A 13,767-nucleotide genomic window follows, 5' to 3' on the forward strand; every position below is an offset into this window, starting at 1 on the left:
AAAAAATCACTGAGAAGCTAAAATCAAAGTAAACTTAGAAGGAGATACATTACGGAAGAAGAAGAAACAGAGGAAGCGCTTTTCTACTCTCCTGGAGTACTCTAGTGCTCTATCCAACACACCGCATTCACCCCATACACACCCATTAACACAAGCACTATTATCTATACAGTGAGTGCTTTCTAACTATCATTCATACGCATTCATACTCCAATGGATGCATCGGAGAGCAAGTCGGGGTTAGTATCTTGCCCAAGGATATTTGGCATGCAAACTGGGGGAGCCAGGAATCAAACCACCAACCTTCCGGTCAGCAGCTGATCTGATCTACCTCCTGAGCTACAGCCACCCCTCCCAAATGGGAGCAGTGTTACTGAGGAAAACTCTGAGGTGATCATCACGGTGCCTTGTATGCTCCACCAGGTTCACTGCGCCATCATGGCTTCAGGCTTACAAAGACCATGCATAATTTTGCTCAGCCTCACATTTCTGCAGACACAACATAAATCCTGATGTATCAGCTGAGCATCCCTCCTCTCTGCTCACTTGTCTTTTGATTTAGATTTTAATGACACAGCAGGACCTCATCTGAATGTTAATAAAATATACAAATTATAATAGATAGAAATACATCTCTTAATGAGGTTTGTGCTGATGGAAAATGATGACAGAAGCTGACTGACAATAGCCAGTCAATGGGATTTTAAGTCGTTTCAACACTGGCTCATTAAACATCAGAATTGTAATAAACCGATTCTGCTTGTGACCTAACACATCTGCTAACACAAATGTATGTGTGTGTGCATAGACACATACACACACAGACACACAAAATCGTACCCACACTTCTGCTCTGACAGTAATGTGCCTGTATGGAGCAGTTACAAAGTTCCATTGCCACTGGAAAACATCAAACCAGGGGTGTCAAACATAAGGCCCGGGGCACAGAATTGGCCTGAGCAAATACCCAAATCGGGCACATTGGATGACACTGGAAAATGCAAAGGAGGACATGAATTTTGAGCTTTTAATCAAATTTTCACAAGCATTACAGCTTAACTTACAGATAATAGGGTGATATGGTACTACAAGGTCATTAAGATAAGATGGGGCCTGATTATTTAAGACCTTGTATGTGAGGAGCAGGATTTTGAATTCTGGATTTAACAGGAAGCCAAAACAGGAGAAATCTGCTCTCTCTTTCTAGTCCCTGTCAGGACTCTTGCTGCAGCATTTTGGATCAGCTGAAGGCTTTTCAGTGACTTTTTTGGACATCCTGATAATAATGAATTACAGTCGCCCAGCCTGGAAGTAATAAATGCATGAACTAGTTTTTCAGTGTCACTCTGAGACAGGATATTTCTAACTTTAGAGATGTTGCACAAATGGAAGAAAGCAGTCTTACATATTTGTTTAATATGTGCGTTGAAGGACATGTCCTGGTCAAAAATGACTCCAAGGTTCCTCACAGTGTTACTGGAGGCCAAGGTAATGCCATCCAGAGTAAGAATCTGGTTAGATACCATATTTCTAAGATTTTCAGTGCCGAGTACAAAAACCTCAGTTTGATCTGAATTAAGAAGCAGAAAGTTAGAGGCCATCCAGGTCTTTATGTCTTTAAGACATTCCTGCAGTTTAACTCATTGGTGTGTGTTATCTGGCTTCATGGACAGATAGAGCTGGGTGTCATCTGCATAGCAGTGTAAATGTATGCTATGTCTTCTGATGATGCTGCCTAAGGGAAGCATGTATAATGTAAACAGAATTGGTCCTAGCACTGAACCCTGTGGAACTCCATAATTAACCTCAGTGTGTGAAGAGGACTCTCCAGAGTGTGATTAAAGTGGTGGGTGGGTTCTTTTACATTTTGAGAGAGATTAATAACTAATAGCAGGTTAAATGCTGTGTTGAGGCTGTCATTTTTATCATCCCCACTTGGGGGACGCTCCCATAGGGCTTAAAATCTGGGACTCTCCACCAGCTGCTCTTAAAACCAAAGAAGCTTCTCTGATGAGAGGTGAAACGTCTTCAAGAAACTTCAGACGCTTTTCTTTCCAAGCTCCTTAGACTACGATGACCTGAATGACTGAGAACCTTCACAGATACATCCACATGGTTGTTAAAATCACCCACAATAATTGAATGAAGAAGAACCGCTCAGTGCATCATGGACCTAGAGTTATTGTAGCATAACTAAAGGAGGAGTCAGGGTCATCTGATAGAGCCCTAACTATACGCTTTATAAAAATGGAAAGTTTTAAGTCTAAAAGTAGAGAGGGTGGAGGAAACTTGTGTTTGGGCAAACTTGTGTTTGGGCTGTGTGTTTTTGCCCTGGGTTTCTAGATCTAGGGACTGTCCAATGTTAAAATTTTAGGGAACACGAAAGTTATGGTGGAGAGTGGGTAGGCGGTTGCAGCTGCAGCTCACAATTACTGTCTCTGAAAAAGAATCTGAAGATGAGCTAGAGATTGTGGACAGGATGACAAGAAATCAGCTGACATCTGGAAAGCTGGAATGAAGAGGTGACAGAATACTACTGAATGAAGCATAGACTAAACTCACTAACAGGAAAACCACTTTATCACTGAGTGGGTGAAATGAATAAATACCACCCGCTCAATGAGGGGTTGCTGATTAGGTATGAGGGGAAGAATTTAACTCCACAACTCCACTCCTTAGAAGGAAACTACAGCTCCAACACATAACAAAAAACAACCTAAAAATACCCTGGCCATGATAGTACCCCCCCCACCCCACCCCAACGGTTGCCACCAGGCGGCTACCTGGCTTGCCTGGATGAGCCCTATGAAGGTCTATAAAAGGATCCATAATGAAAGACTGGGGAATCCAGAATCTTTCCTCCAGGCTATAGCCCTCTCAGTCCACCAGAAACTGAAGACCCCCACCCCGCTGCCAGACGTCCAGAATGTTGTGAATGGATAAGAATTGGACAATTGTCCACCAACTGGGTGAGGTGAGGAGACTTGGTAGGAGTCACAGTACGCTGGAAGAAATGGTCTTAATCTGGGAGACATTGAATGAGGGATGTATTTTCATAGCTGCTGGAAGCTTTAAGCGGATTGCAGACAGGTTGATAATGTGCCCAATTTCAAACGGGCCGATAAATCGACTGCATAGGACAGAGCCAGGGTCCTATGCTAATCAGCCAAGCAGAGGTTTTGTTCGGCAGACCTCCACAGTGCAGTTTGACGCCAAAATGTGACTGCAGTGGCGCATGTGATGAATTGATGGGACTGCGAGAAGAAGAAGAAGAAAAGGCGGCTGATAACCTAAAGATGCCGCAAACGGTGATAGCCCATGGCAGAGGAGGTGAACATGTTGGGCACATACTCAACTCAACTAAGTAGCTAACAGTTGATGGAACAAAGGTGCGATTGGTCAGACCCATGCCAGAATTATGCCATCTAGCTACACTTTACCTGGTCCATTATTTGTCAAATCAACATTCCCACTACGACAGAAGATGGAGGCAGAATTGTTGTGGGTGCTGATGTTCATTGCTCGGGTGCAACCTGGCATGAGAGGCAGTCAGGTTTAACATTTCAGGCCCTGGGGCAATATTTCTGTTTTTTTGAAGAGATGATACATTTTTGGTGATCTGTCCAAATGAGGGAGGCTGTTCTGTCCCCTCCAACCAATGCTACCATTCCTCTAATGCAACTGGGAAAAGTCAGTGGGAGAGAAATGTGCAATGGTCGATTCAAACAGCCAAATCAGCTAGCTCATCTAAAGACCTAGTCTTTCCTCATTGGCAAGTTTGTCCTTTAGACGCCTTATCACTTTACCCCAAATCTTAAATACCGCCCACTCAACAAGGGGTTAATGATCAGAAGCCAAAGAATCCACAACTCCACCTCAAGTCAGACACCCTGGAAACAACAGCTCCACCACACAACTAAAAACAGACAGAAAAATACCCTGGCCATGACTTTATCTTTACATTTAAGAGTTCTATACCAGAGAGTCTAGTAGTTCTGATTTGTGGCTTTCTTTTTTAGAGTAGCCACAGGATCAAGAGCTGTACGCAGTGAAGATGTAAAACTACTAACAGGATAATCGGATTCTGTGGGAGTAGAGTTAAGGTAGCTGCTCTCCCGTGTTGGAACATTGGAGAAGATAAGGTTGAGGAATGATATCCTTAAACTTCGTTACAGCACTTTCAAAAGTGTGATGAGGTGTATTCCCCAGTACTCTGCAAATCATTGCTGTACATTTAAACGATCAGAAATGATCAGACAAAAGAGTGATTACATTTCAATGTTCAGTTTCTATGTCATTTGTCAGAAAAAAGATCTAGAGTTGATTAAAGTGGTGGGTGTGTTGTTTTACATTTTGAGATGAGCCAGTTGACTCTAATAATAGAGTCAACTGGCTCATGGTGTGTTGAACTCCATCCATCCATTCGCTTCCGCTTATCCTTTTCAGGGTCGTGGGGGGCGCTGGAGCCTATCCCAGCTGTCATAGGGCAAAAGGCGGGGTACACCCTGGACAGGTCGCCAGTCTGTCGCAGGGCCAACACACAGGGACAGACAACCATTCACACCTAGTGGCAATTTGGATTAACCAATTAACCTATCCCCACAAGGTGCATGTCTTTGGACGGCGGGAGGAAGCCGGAGTACCCGGAGGGAACCCACGCAAACACGGGGAGAACATGCAAACTCCACACAGAAAGACCTGATGGTGGAATTGAACTCAGGACCTTCTTGCTGTGCGGCAACAGTGCTAACCACCGTGCCACCGTGCTGTCCTGTTCAACTCACCCACAATAATTATTTTATTTGAGCTGAGTAATTAATGAGTCGAGCACTAAACTCTGAGTAAGGACAGGCTGACGATAAATAACAAAAAATAAAACCATTTTTCAGTTTTCCAGTTAGGAAAGGCTAAGCACCAAGCTTTCAAATCTTTTAAAACTCTGTGTGGGTCTTTGGTTGATTAATAAGCTGGAGTGGAAGATTGCTGCCACTCTCCCTCCTCAGCCTGTGCTTCAAGGATTGACACAGAGTAAGATTCGGGGGTGTTGATTCATTTAAACTAACATAATCATCCTGCTGTGCAGAGTAAATCAATGTGTTGATCAATAAATGATTTATGTACTAATAGGCACTAAGCCACATTTCACAGTTTTATTAGATTTTGCATTAGTGGATACTGTGCTGCTCTTTCTTTGTTTTATGTTTAAATCATTGTTGCTGGGTTTGGGTGGTCTGGGAGTAGACACAGTCTCTAAGATGATGGGGTTCCGTTCAATTTTATTTATGCAGCGCCAAATCACAACAACAGTGTCCTCAGGATGCTTTATACTGTAAGGTAAAGACCCTACAATAATACAAAGAAAACCCCATATAACCCCCTATGAGCAAGCACTTTGGCGACAGTGGGAAGGAAGAACTCCCTTTTAACAGGAAGAAACCTCCGGCAGAACCAGGCTCAGGGAAGGGTGAGACACATTGTAGGGTTTTGATAAAAATGGCCTGTATTTGTATACATGTCCCTAAGGACCCCAAAGCGCTTTACACATGCAGTCATCCACACATTGGTGATGGCAGCTACATTGTAGCCACAGCCACCCTGGGGCGCACTGACAGAGGCGAGGCTGCCGGACACTGGCGCCACCCACCGGGCCCTCTGACCACCACCAGTAGGCAACGGGTGAAGTGTCTTGCCCAAGGACACAACGACCGAGACTCGGCAACCTTCCGATTACAAGGCGAACTCCCAACTCTTGAGCCACGATCGCCCCAAATAAAAGAAGGAGAGAACCTGCAGAGAGGCATTAAAGACTGCAAGTGTGCTGGTTTACTGGTGCTTGAGGAGAGCTATGGCTGTCCTGCTTTGGCCTCACATACTACAGGGCCGGGCCAGTTCTGGGCTTTTCAAGGGTGCCGAGCTGGGTCTGTTCACATCCCTGATTTAAACTGTTTAGCTGATATCTTTCCACTTGGTAAACAGAATGCTGGAAATATAAACTTGGATTTTATTTATTTACCAATAAATACTCTTCTTTTGAACCTGACTCTGTTCAACAATTTCTGTTCTAAAAAGTATAAGAAAAAAATAAAAACTTCAAATTAAAAGAAAACAATTAAGACATAAGCTACAACTATTAAATTGTCTGAGAACGTTAACTGTATCATTTAACCAGCTTTGAAACACTTAGAATAGAACTCACTCAAAGTGCTCACTGAAAATAAGAAGTAAAAAGAGCGACTTAAACCTTCTTATTTCATTTTGTATTACCTTGGTGATCTAATGTCCATCCACTTGTTTTCATTTATGATGGTGGAAACCATTAGATTGATTTTGCTTTATAAGACCACATTTTACTTTGATTCAGGAGTCTCCTCCAGGCTTTGAGTAACATTCTCATAGTCATGAATGTAGGGAATTAACTGTGTCTCTCATCATCAACGTGATTTCTGAGAAGATCATTGGTGAGTATGTTTGGAGTCTGGGGGTGCATTTTAATGTCACCATCTTGGCTCATGAAACCAGTGAAGGAAAGGTCTGAACTGGAATTTGAGGACACTGTGTTACTGTGGCAACCTGTCAATCATAAAGCAGCCATTGATAAATAAATACTTAAGAAGATGTTAAACTCCTTACCAAAACCATGAATTCAACAATGAACGGTGTGACACTTTTCTGCTCAGTCTTACACAGTGATGGCACGAGGCCCTTCTGCAGAATCTACTTTATCAATTCAGCACAATAACAACATAAATGTTGCTCTATTGTTAACACAATATTAACAACGTTAACAACTTTTTTGCAATAAATAAATAATAATTAAAAACAAAAAAAAAAGAATAACACAAGTTTCCTCCCAGCAAAACAATCTCAAATCCACTGTTGGATTGTAGTGGAGGCTGGAGTCACAGAAACTGTCTGCACTACAGATCATTAGTGTAACCATGGTGTTTTTCAGGCTTTGTATATGTCTATTAAACACACATCATCCGTCCCTTTGCCCTCCTGCTGATTGTACCTGTGTTCTGCTGCTGCCATGCTGGAAGCCCATCAGTCCAAACAACACAGCGCTCCTCTGTTCTTCTGTTTGTACTTCACCTGGTCTCCTCCTCCATCTAGGAGTCTTAGTTTGTGTCTATGACAGAGAGTGTTGGTCTGTGTGTGCTCTACTGGAAGGCCAGTAGGAACATGAGAACTACATTGATGATTATCAGCAACATCATGATGATGAACACCACCACCTTCTGGGTCTCTGGGGGGAGGTTGCAGCGCAGCATAGTGTTTAAGAATCCCATCCTCTGCCTGCTCCACCTCCCTGAACCACCGCCACGAGCCATCAGTTCCCTAGCTTCTTCCTCTTCCTCCTCAGCACCACCTCCCCTCCCCCGTCTTCTCTCCCTCAACACCAAGCCTCCACACCACACCGCGTCACCTCGTCCTCCTTCTCGACTATCGATGTCAGTATCCTCTCGGGCTGCTTTCTTCCTCCGCTCAGCTCCAGCGGTGTCCTCCTCTGTTTTTCCTGCCACTTTGCTAATTTGCCAGCGTTGACCCGGCCTGCCTGTGGAGGCTGGGTGCCTACCTGTGTCAGCGTCTGCGTAAAGCTTTGGGAAGATATCTGTGTATTACGTGCTGAGTATGGACCCCCCCCCCTCCTCCTCCTCTTTTACTCCCTTTCTTTTCTTTGAGGAAAAAGCACCTCCCCTCCTCCTCTCTCTGTCTTCTTTGTATCCACCACTTCTGTCTTTTTTCCTTCTGGCTCTTCTCTCTTTTAGTCAGGATATCAGGATGAAAGACAGCCAGTGGGTTGCTGCACCGCTCCGATACGTGATCATGGCTCGTCCTTTTTCCGTCTGTCCGCTTGTTTTCCAGAGCGTTCTTTTCTGTAGCCTACATAAACTCTTTTTTCTACCTCTTAAACCAAATGGCCATTTGGAGCTGGCTTGTTGTATCTGTGCTCATCTTTTCTCTCCATTAAGAGCTCCTTCTAAAATGGTGCTCAGTGCTCTGCCTGGAGCTGTGCTACCTCAACCATCTAACTACTAGGATCAACCTTGTTTCCTTTATTCTCCCCTTCCTTCCCTTCCCTTTTATATTGTGCCCACCCTTGCATAAGCTGGCAGCCAATCAGAATGCGGAGTGTGTCAGCATATCCTAGATACCACAGTAGTTGAGGCAAGCACATTGTAACCCATTGGAGGGCAGCAAAGAGGGGGGCAGGGTATTTGGCAGAGAGGGACGGAGGAGGGGGTACAGTGAAGACTGATCTGGAGAGAACTGATGCGTGTGTGTGTGCACATGTACGGGGCATCGTATCTATTACTGCAGGATTCAACGTAATAGCAAAGCAACAACAGTTATAAAGGACCTGTATGAAATGTGATCAGAAGAATGTCATTAAGATAACAACAACATTTCTTTCACAATGATTCAGTGTTTGTAGTACTGGGCACCAGTGGCACCCCTACTGAAAACCAAATCTTTTACTACATAGTTGCTTTCACAAGGTGGGACCAGAGCTTCCACTCAATAATCCATATCTCCTCCACACATCTCAGTTTTTCACACTCTCCTCTACTAATCCCATCTATCAGGCATAAGAGCTGCGACCTATTATAATTATGTGACCCGTGGGAGGTAGCCATTTCAATAGGATGGAGCAGTAGGCATACAGTCAGTTCACAAGGGGTTAATGTTCATACAAAATAAGATTAAACATGTAACGGTAGCACCTAAAAACAATTAAAAGCTTTACTTTATTAAATACGTTTAAAACTATAAAATGGTATGATTGTACGTGGGAGACAGGATAAGCGATGTGGGGAACCTGTGAAAAATAATCAACGTTTGACACATGTTAAAAGAGATGGCAACTCACACTGAACACTAACTGGGCAAAACAATATAAAAAGGAAAATCTTCAGTGCCGTCTCCACTCAAGCTCACCACAGTGCATGCAAAAGCAGCCAGAAAAAACCCCCAGTTTCCACGCAGTGCCTTCACTGTCTGCAACGATATAAACAAGTAATCCACTCTAAAATACAATCAATCCCTGCATTTGTGCCTACTGATACAGTGAAATAAAACAAACTTACAGAACACCGACAGCCGCAGCCGTCACAAAAATCTTCAGCTCTTCACTGTTGACTTAAACCAGCCTATAACAAATAAAAATAAACACTGGTGCATCAGGACCTCGGCCCTGCAGCCAGAAATCCATCCAGGCAAAGCAGCAGCTTGGCAATCTATAAATGAAAACAGGACATCCCCTACACTGAACAGTCGACCGCAGCAGGAATATCCCTCCCGCCTGGCTTCATATGTATTGTTCAGTTACCTGTTCACAAGTTCGAGTCACACCCTCATAAGTATCGGCAGGTGGTGGCGGAGTCCATTACATGTTTCTCCGCAGGAATAAAACAATGTTTTCCTCCTACAACGGCATATATAACTTTAACCTTCCGCCAAATCACCAAAATGCAAGCAGGCCAATCTTGGGTGACCTACCGCTCCAACCGAAGGCTATGGGACCCACATCAAGCTGTCATGAACAGTTAAAAGTGGCAAATAGCACAGCTTGGAACAGGCACTCACACAGCTCCAGGTTCACTCACCTGTGCTTATAAAAGGGAAAAACCCAGCTCCGCCTTCCAGGAGAGGTTCCCAGTCTCAGGTCTCACCTGTCACATTTAGTATCATTAGCATCACTGAACTATCAATCAACCTTACACATCCATTACTACTATGGATATTTCTTCATGTATTTTCATTGTCAGTAAGTCAACGTAACAAAAAATGAAATATTCCCAGACTGTCTTGATTGCTTCTAAAAACAGTTTACAGATGCGAAGGATGCAGGATGGATTCTCCACATAATTCTTAATGATGGGATGTTTTTTTCTTGCTCTCAAATGCCTAACCCAATGCAGTGCTTTCATCTAGGTCCGGAGAGGAGAAAAAAACAGTCATGAGAGAACTGGGGTCAACATCAGCAGCATCGTGGTATTCATTCTCCATTCTTTTAGGCAATAATATTATGTAATGGAAGAGAACAAGGCAGTGTCATGACAATTGGTTCCTGCAGCAATAATAAAGAGTAGGGATGGTTAGCCAGTTCGCTAGCTAACTACACAGCATACATGTGAAACTGAATTCTATATCATGTCCAAATCAACATCAGTCATTCTGTGGTAGAGGGCGTGTCTAAGCACTGTTTAGGCTTTTGTTAGTTCACGTATAAAAAACGTATGAAATGCCAAGTAAGTGCTGCACATTGAGACCAACTTGAAATCTGATATATGTGAAAAAGTGTTTGCCCACTTCCTGAATTCTTTGTTTAATGATCTGAAACACATAAGTGTGATAAACATGCAAAAAACTAACTTTAATATTAGAGAAAGACAATGCAAGTAAATACAAAATGCAGTTTTTGAACAATGATTTCATTTCTCAAGAGAAAAACACTATTGTAATCTGGCACTCTGCTGAAACTGTAATTGCCCCCTTAATAAATCATGTATTAACTGTGATTAACAACAGTTTTTGGATAACTGAGTTCAATTTTACTACCCACATCCATGGCTAATTACTGTCATATCTGTTAAATCAAGACACCACTTCAATAGTACCTGTCTGACAACGTGAATTTGGTTGCAACATCAACATATCATGCCACAATGTAGAGAAAAGTCATTGATATCTATCACTCTGGAATAGGGATGGGTACCGATATCCACAAAAACGGTAGTAACCAGACCGAAAAGCAGCGCACATTTCGGTGCTTTATTTCGGTGCTTTTTTTTCTTGAGATGTCATACACTTTGGATTCTAGCCAATCATTTTACCTTTCCGAGGATAGTAGGCAGGTCCAGGTACGTACGTTCTTTTAGAGCAGAGCTACAGATTAAAAATGCCCAAGGCGAAGCGGTCAAAGTCTGGCTGCACTTCACAGCAAAATATGCAAACTCAGCAGCCTGCAACAAGTGCTTTAAGCTGATACTGTGATACTGTCAAAGGAGGTAACACCTCAAATCTGATGAAACATCTGGCGACACATAGAGTTTTTGTAAAAGCCAAGAAATGCACCGTATTTGATAGCTTGCTGCGAGACCTCACACCGAGCACATCTACTGCGGGTGTGGTGCCTGTTATCGGACCCGGAGTTAGCAACACCCCCCAAAAACCCGAAGAAGAGAGTCCTGGCCCCTAGCCCTGCCAGTGTAGCAGAAATGATGAGGATGATGATGCAGCAGCAGCCGTTCTTCTCTGTGTGAGGAGCTTAATGTTGTTCGTGTGTAATTTACGTTGAGTAGGCTAACCATGTTATTACATTAATGCATGTAAGGCGAACTAACAAAACCCGTTGTAGTTACATGCTGCTGTCTTCTTGTTTGATAGAGTGATACCATATATGCCCTATAGCTGCAGAAAAGATAAGATAAGATAAGATAAGATAAGATAAGATAAGATAAGATAAGATAAGATGACCTTCATTAGTCCCACAGGTGGGAAATTTGTTTTGTTACAGCAAAAGTGCAAAGTTATGTAGCAGAAATTAGAAAACACTGGAATGCAATAAAATAAAATAAAATACTATATACAATAGAATAAAATTGAATTTAATAGAATAATATATACAATAGAATAAAATAGAAATACAAATGCTATATACAACTCAGTAAGAAAATACAAAAGTACAACTTCGTCAGAAGAAGAATTACACATATAGCAGTCTTATTGCACGTGTGAGGGTTTGATCAGCTGCAAAAGTCTTTGTAGGCTGACATTGTTATCTTTTTACAAAAAAAACAGCTAAACATGAGAGGTTTTTGGACAAAGTTTGTGTTTTCCATTGTTTAAGCAGTGGTTCCAACCAAAGGAGGTATGTTGTATCCACAGAAAAGGCTAACTTGGTTATCATTTTGCAGAAAAAAGGAGACTTCTAAAAATAAAAACATAAGCGGTTTTGGGACAAAGTTTGTGTTCTCCATTCTTTAAGCACCGGTTCGAGCACCGGCACCGTTTCAAAAGTACCAGTGTCGCACTGGTATTGGATAAAACCTAAACGATACCCAACCCTACTCTGGAAAGGTTTACAAAGGTATTCCTAAGGCTCTGGGACTTCAGAGAACCACAGTGATTATCCACAAATGGAGAAAACATGGAACAGTGGTGAACCACACAAGTGGCTGGCCTATCAAGTGCATATCAAAGACTCATCCAGGAGGCTACAAAAGAACAACATCACTGTAGACCTGTCAGTGCTTGTCTTTCAACAATAAGAAACAGACTGGACAAAAATGGCATCCATATATGACTTCCAAGGAAAAATAAACACTCCTGACCAAAAAGAACATGAAGACTCAGCTCACTTTTGCCAGAAAACACCTTGATGGTCCCCAAAAAAATATCCTGTCGACTGACGAGACTAAAGTTTGAACTGTTTTGGAGGGTTTGTGTCCCGTCACATCTGGCAAAAAACTAACATAGTATTTCATAAAAAGAACATCATACCAGTTTCTTTGGGGTAGCTCACCGCATCGTTTAAGTGTTAAGAAACTTCAAGCGAGTGCAAAGCAAGGAGGTTTTTCATTGCCTAATTTCCAATGGTATTATTGGGTGATGAACGTGAAACAACTTAGGGCTTGGTTACCTGCTGCACCAGTTAAACCCATCTGGTCCCATATAGAGACGGAAGTTAACGGCGGTATTTCTCCTTGGAGGGAGCTGTTTGATACCAGTCATAAAACTACCCATCCTATAATTGCAAAAGCGAAGACATTGTGGTGTAAATTACATAGGGCAGGTCGCTGGGACTTTATTAAATCACCTTCGGCAACTTTATGGGGGAATAAAAGAATTTTAATTGGAGGGACATCGGTTGACTGGTTACAGTGGCGTAAGGCAAGCATCCTTTATGTGTCAGATTTATTTGACTGTGGGACCAAATGTTTTTTAAGCTTTGATAAAATTGTGGAGTTATATAAGTTGAAGCGTAATCAATTCTGGAGATATGTCCAAATACATAGTTCATTATCGAAGTGGCTGGGAACCCCCTTGAGTTGTCCTGTGGGCAGCCCTGTGGAAGTCCTGCTCTCAAGATCACCCTTGGGTAAAGGCATTACCTCTAAGATTTATCGCTTATTGCAAGACCGGTCAGCTGACCCTCTCCCTAAAGTTAAGGCCTACTGGGCCCAGGACATGGCATTGGACACATCTTCAGTTGAATGGGATTCATATTTTCAAAGTGTTAATACTATGTATAAAGAACCAGGCAGTAGATTTATTCAACTTAAGATAATCCATAGGTGGCATCGAACACCGCAACAACTGTATAAATGGAACCTGGCCTCTACAGACGAATGTTGGAGATGTGATGGTCAAAATGCTTCGATTTTACATATCTTATGCAGCTGTTCGGCACTTCGGGATTGGTGGGAAAATATAATGGAGGTAATTTTCAGTGTTTTGAAAAGGAGATTTGGTATCTCACCAAAACTGTCCATACTTGGTATAACCACAGAACTTTCTGATGGAGGTTTTTCCAGTTATACAAAAAGATTTATTATTCTGGCTCTTACTACGGCCAAACAGGTCCTGCTAAGACATTGGCTGAGCTGGCGTCTTACGAAAAAGTGACTTATGGTTTATTAGACAAATTGCATCAATATGATTGTATTTGGCCCTTTACAAGCTGGCTTTCTGTAACTTGAAGAACAGAGGAGTAATGACAGAGTGGTGGTGTGGGGATTGGTGTGCGAAGAAAGAATAGGA

General features: G+C 42.5%; 1 protein-coding gene across 3 annotated transcripts in view; it reads right to left on the reverse strand.

The window, feature by feature from the left end:
* The window catches only part of arhgef4 (Rho guanine nucleotide exchange factor (GEF) 4), a 116,011-nt gene that overhangs the window by 20,520 nt on the left and 81,724 nt on the right, over positions 1-13,767 (reverse strand). The window contains exon 1 of one of the 3 annotated variants that reach the window (XM_040048819.1): positions 7,013-9,139. The exons of the other annotated variants lie outside the window; for them this stretch is intronic. Within the exon in view, the coding sequence (XP_039904753.1) occupies positions 7,013-7,045 (33 nt within the window). The 5' untranslated portion in view covers positions 7,046-9,139. Of the gene's footprint in view, positions 1-7,012; positions 9,140-13,767 lie in introns of those variants that run through there. 3 annotated transcript variants of the gene reach the window in all.

The sequence above is a fragment of the Simochromis diagramma genome, unplaced genomic scaffold, assembly GCF_900408965.1.
Source record: "Simochromis diagramma unplaced genomic scaffold, fSimDia1.1 OVJJ01000125.1, whole genome shotgun sequence".
Classification (NCBI taxonomy): domain Eukaryota; kingdom Metazoa; phylum Chordata; class Actinopteri; order Cichliformes; family Cichlidae; genus Simochromis; species Simochromis diagramma.